The sequence below is a fragment of the Onychostoma macrolepis genome, chromosome 23, assembly GCF_012432095.1.
Source record: "Onychostoma macrolepis isolate SWU-2019 chromosome 23, ASM1243209v1, whole genome shotgun sequence".
Classification (NCBI taxonomy): Eukaryota; Metazoa; Chordata; class Actinopteri; order Cypriniformes; family Cyprinidae; genus Onychostoma; species Onychostoma macrolepis.
In genome coordinates, this window is record NC_081177.1 from 633,830 (window position 1) to 638,105 (window position 4,276).

Below are 4,276 nucleotides of genomic sequence, written 5' to 3' on the forward strand. Positions count from 1 at the left end.
TACTATTATTGTTAGAAATTGCAACAATATAATACATTTACAATTTTTATTAAAACACAATATATATATGAAAAAAAATGAATAAATAGTAAAAAAAAAAAAAATTATATATATATATATAAAACACACACAACAGAAATATATTAAATGAATTAAACTATAAATTTAAATTATAATAAACGAAAAAATATATATTATAAAAATAGACACAGAAACAATTAATGCATTAAACTATACACTATACACCATACATCAAATAATGAATAAAACATAAATATAACAAATACATTAAATTATATATCAAAATGCTCCATCGGGACAAGACCATGAGAATCAGATAAGCCCTTTACACAATCTGACATGGCTGCAGTTGGAATTGAACTGTGGGTTTCGTCTGGTCAGAGGAGAACTGACCCCCGACTGAGCCTGGTTTCTCTCAAGGTTTTTTCTCCATTCTGTCTCAGAGGGAGTTTTGGTTCCTTGCCGCTGTCGCCTCTGGCTTGCTCAATTGGGGACACTTAATTTCTAGCGATTATCGTCGATTTGATTGCACAGATACTATTTAAACTAAACTGAGCTAGACAATGACATCTCTGAATTCAATAATGAAATGCCTTTAACTGGAAATTGAGAAAATTGAGTGTTTAATCTTATCATTATAGATTACTGACACTCTATCCTCCAATTTGATACTGTCAAGTGCTTTGACACAATCTGTATTGTTAAAAGCGCTATATAAATAAAGATGACTTGACTTGACTTGTTAATGTGGCAGATAAATGCTCCTTCATTTCCACCACCCTTCATACTGTAGAAGAAACAATATAGACCATGTTGGATTAATTTAGTAAATTCAAGTAAAATTATCTTCTAAAAATCAAATAGAATTGACATCTATGAACATTTTGAAAATCACAATAGTAATTTATCAACCAACCAATGTCTGCAGGAGAATGTTAACGAGTGGCTCCTCGCTTACTCATTTCACTCTAACGAGGAACCCAGGTGATGACAATCTGTGTTATTTTAAAACCCCTGGGTCAACACTTGCTTTGGAAAACAGTGTCAGATAGTTGATTGTTCAAATTTATTCAAGATGGCTGTTTCAAATCTTATGTTTTTGGTGTTCTTGTGTCACAAATTGGTGCTCAATGGTGAAGTTGTTTCCTCCTTGATGTAGTATTTTAAATGTTTCTTTTGTGTGTTTTATGTATCTCTTTCTTTAACCTTATTTTTTGGCTTCAGGATTTGCCTCTCCAATTGGGTATCCTTTATACCAGACTGGTAGTGAGCAAGTGCACTTGAAGAAGGGTTTGTAAATTGTGACCATGATGGCATTCTGTCTCTTTGTTCTCATGATGTGTAGTTGTTTTAATGGGGCATACTGACTTGTATTGTTAGTGAAACAATATAACCATAACAGCAGTGTATAATTCACCAGAAATGCAATTCAGATCTAAACTTAGCGTTAAATATAAATGTGCCTCCCACAATGTTAAACCCAGTTATCATCTGAGACCATCAAACCTTAAATGGGGTGCTTAATAAAATAAAGTCTTTTAAATGCATGCAATCAGGGACTGAGCACAAACATGAGTCTTGCGGTAGTTTTGGCTATTGAAATTATGAATACTATTCTGATCTCTGTGCCTTGTGTAGTGGGAGGGCAAAGTCCAAAACTATACAGGTCCACCCCTGGTGTCGTTCCACATTTAACATTTCAATGAATCATTAAGCTTATCGTGTCTTAGTTAAAATGGTTTCCTGTTTTTTTTCTTTTTTTTGTGTAAATTCCAAAACTTGTGTTTCTGTTAAGTTTTGAATGTGTGTGATTTTTAGTTCGTATTGTGACCGTGCATCGTTGTACACCAGTTCTTGACTCTTGTTTTGTAGATGGCCCCTTGTCCTGTCCTTATGCAAGCCAAAATCCAAACCCGCCAGTGGTAGCAAAGTGTAACTTGAATGTTCTGCTGTCTTTGCAGAATGTATCTGGGCTTGTTATCCAAAAGGGTAATCTTTTCTGATGAGACTTTACCATGAGGAAAGCTGGTTTCATCTTATCTGACACGTTTTGGACCAATTTTCTTTAGGTATTGACGTGAGAAATTTGCCTGCAGAGTCCAGCCCTCTGCCTGCTGAGGAGACCAGCCCCCAGCCTGCCAATGAGTCCAGCTCTATCCCAGCTGGAGAATCTAGCTCTCACCCAGTTGTGGAGTCCAGCCCCCAGCCTGCCAAGGAATCCAGTGCTATCCCAGCTGCAGAGTCCAGTCCTCTGCATGCTGAGTCCAGTCCCGAGCCTGCCAAGGAATCCAATGCTATCCCAGCTGCAGAGTCCAGTCCCCAGCCTGCCAATGAGTCCAGGTCTATCCCAGCTGGAGAATCTAGCTCTCACCCAGTTGTGGAGTCCAGCCCCCAGCCTGCCAAGGAATCCAATGCTATCCCAGCTGGAGAATCTAGCCCTCTGCCTGCTGAGGAGACCAGCCCCCAGACTGCCAATGAGTCCAGCTCTATCCCAGCTGGAGAATCTAGCTCTCACCCAGTTGTGGAGTCCAGCCCCCAGCCTGCCAAGGAATCCAATGCTTTCCCAGCTGCAGAGTCCAGTCCTCTGCATGCTGAGTCCAGCCCCCAGCCTGCCAAGGAATCCAATGCTATCCCAGCTGGAGAATCTAGCTCTCACCCAGTTGTGGAGTCCAGCCCCCAGCCTGCCAAGGAATCCAGTGCTATCCCAGCTGCAGAGTCCAGTCCTCTGCATGCTGAGTCCAGCCCCCAGCCTGTCAAGGAGTCTGTTCCTCTCTCAGCTTCAGGTTCCAGCTCCCACCTTGCTGAGAAGTCATGTGCTCAACCCACCAAGGAGCCCAGTCCCCACTCAGTTGCTGAGTCTGGGGCTCTGCCTGCTGGGAAGTCTAGCACTCTGCCCACTGAGGTTGATGGGATGAAGCCATTTGAGTCCAGCCTCCAGCCTGCCAAGGAATCCAGTTCTATTCCAGCTGGAGGATCTAGCTCTCTGCCTGCTGAGGAATGCAGCTCTATCCCAGCTGGAGGATCTAGCTCTCTGCCTGCTGAGGAGACCAGCCCCCAGCGTGCCAAGGAATCCAGTTCTTTCCCAGCTGGGGAATCAAGCTCTCAGACTGCTGAGAAATCCAATGCCATCCCAGCTGGAGAATCTAGCGCTCAGACTGCTGAGGAATCCAGCTCTATCCCAGCTGAGGAATCCAGCTCTATCCCAGCTGGAGAATCTAGCTCTCAGACTGCTGTGGAATCCAATGCCATCCCAGCTGGAGAATCTAGCTCTCGTCCTGCTGGGGAGTCCAGCCCTCTCCCCATTGAGCAGTCAGGCACTCTGCCTGCTGAAGTTGTTGGGAAGATGCTGACTGACTCCAGTCCCCAACCCACTGTGGAGTCCAGCCCTCACAAAGTTGCTGAATCGAGCACTCTCCCATCAACCTCAAGTGGCAAGCTGACTGAGTCCAACCCCCATCCCATTGTGGAGTCCAGCGTTCTCCCTGCCCAGCAGTCTAGTCCCTATCCTGCCAAGTAGTCCATCCCTCAACGTGTCACTTAACTGCCTGCTTCAACCAAGATGTGCTAGTGCACCTGAAGTCTTTTAGTAGACTTGTTCATCTCTAAATGTGGAATTTTCACATCTTGTTTCAAGTCAATAAAACTTGAATTTTTCTGGTAAAGTGGTGTTTGTCTTTTTCTCTCCCAACCACTAGTTCTCTGGCCTGTGGCTGCCCTCTGCAAAATGCATTAAGGCTGTTGTGTTCAGTTATGCATTTAAAAATTTTGGCAAGCTTCACCCATCAGAAAGACCAGCCTACAACCCACATGAAGAAATAATCTGCATAGTCAAAACACAACTATAAATATGTAAAATAGGATAAAATGCAGTAGTCTGTAAAGCCTGGAACTGTGACAGTAGATGGGACAAATAGAAGTCGTCTAAAAATTCAAAAGGATGTCAGGATCTGTTTTAAAACGGTCTACCTTTTGTGACAAAGGTATTAAAACTGGGTCACTTTCCCATTTTGGTGTATTCTATATATATTACTCAATGAGTAAAGTTAAATTAAAAGTCCTCAAATGGTAAGTTATTGGAATATTCTTAAAATCAGAACAGAAGATATTGATTTTGGCCAAATTGAATTATAGATGAAGACTGGAATACTTTCATAAAATCATTATTGATGTAAAAATAGCTTAAACTAGAAGAGCGAGATGACCGCTCTTTTTCAGTGGTTGAAAACCAAATGTGGGTCACTTTGTAAACCGCTGA

General features: G+C 42.2%; 1 protein-coding gene across 3 annotated transcripts; it reads left to right on the top strand.

The window, feature by feature from the left end:
• Positions 1 to 1,055: 1,055 nt before the first annotated feature.
• Positions 1,056 to 3,697, top strand: LOC131532223 (mucin-4-like). 3 transcript variants are annotated; one of them, XM_058763728.1, is made up of 4 exons: positions 1,056 to 1,154; positions 1,246 to 1,311; positions 1,894 to 2,010; positions 2,118 to 3,697. In XM_058763728.1, the coding sequence occupies exons 1-4, from the start codon at positions 1,097 to 1,099 to the stop codon at positions 3,536 to 3,538; spliced, it is 1,662 nt and encodes a 553-aa protein (XP_058619711.1). In that variant the 5' UTR covers positions 1,056 to 1,096; the 3' UTR covers positions 3,539 to 3,697. The 3 variants fall into 3 exon arrangements, with proteins under 3 accessions (XP_058619711.1, XP_058619710.1, XP_058619712.1); XM_058763727.1 differs by having other exon boundaries at positions 2,091 to 3,696; XM_058763729.1 differs by having other exon boundaries at positions 1,067 to 1,154; positions 1,246 to 1,264; positions 2,091 to 3,697.
• The last annotated feature ends 579 nt before the right edge of the window (positions 3,698 to 4,276 follow it).

Excerpts from the sequence above, each read along its gene's own strand:
- LOC131532223 (XM_058763727.1), top strand. The coding sequence starts at position 1,097 with ATGGCTGTTTCAAATCTTATGTTTTTGGTGTTCTTGTGTCACAAATTG. Across the intron at positions 1,312-1,893 it reads GCAAGTGCACTTGAAGAAGG|ATGGCCCCTTGTCCTGTCCT; the intron begins GTTTGTAAATTG and ends CTTGTTTTGTAG. Across the intron at positions 2,011-2,090 it reads TGGGCTTGTTATCCAAAAGG|GTATTGACGTGAGAAATTTG; the intron begins GTAATCTTTTCT and ends AATTTTCTTTAG.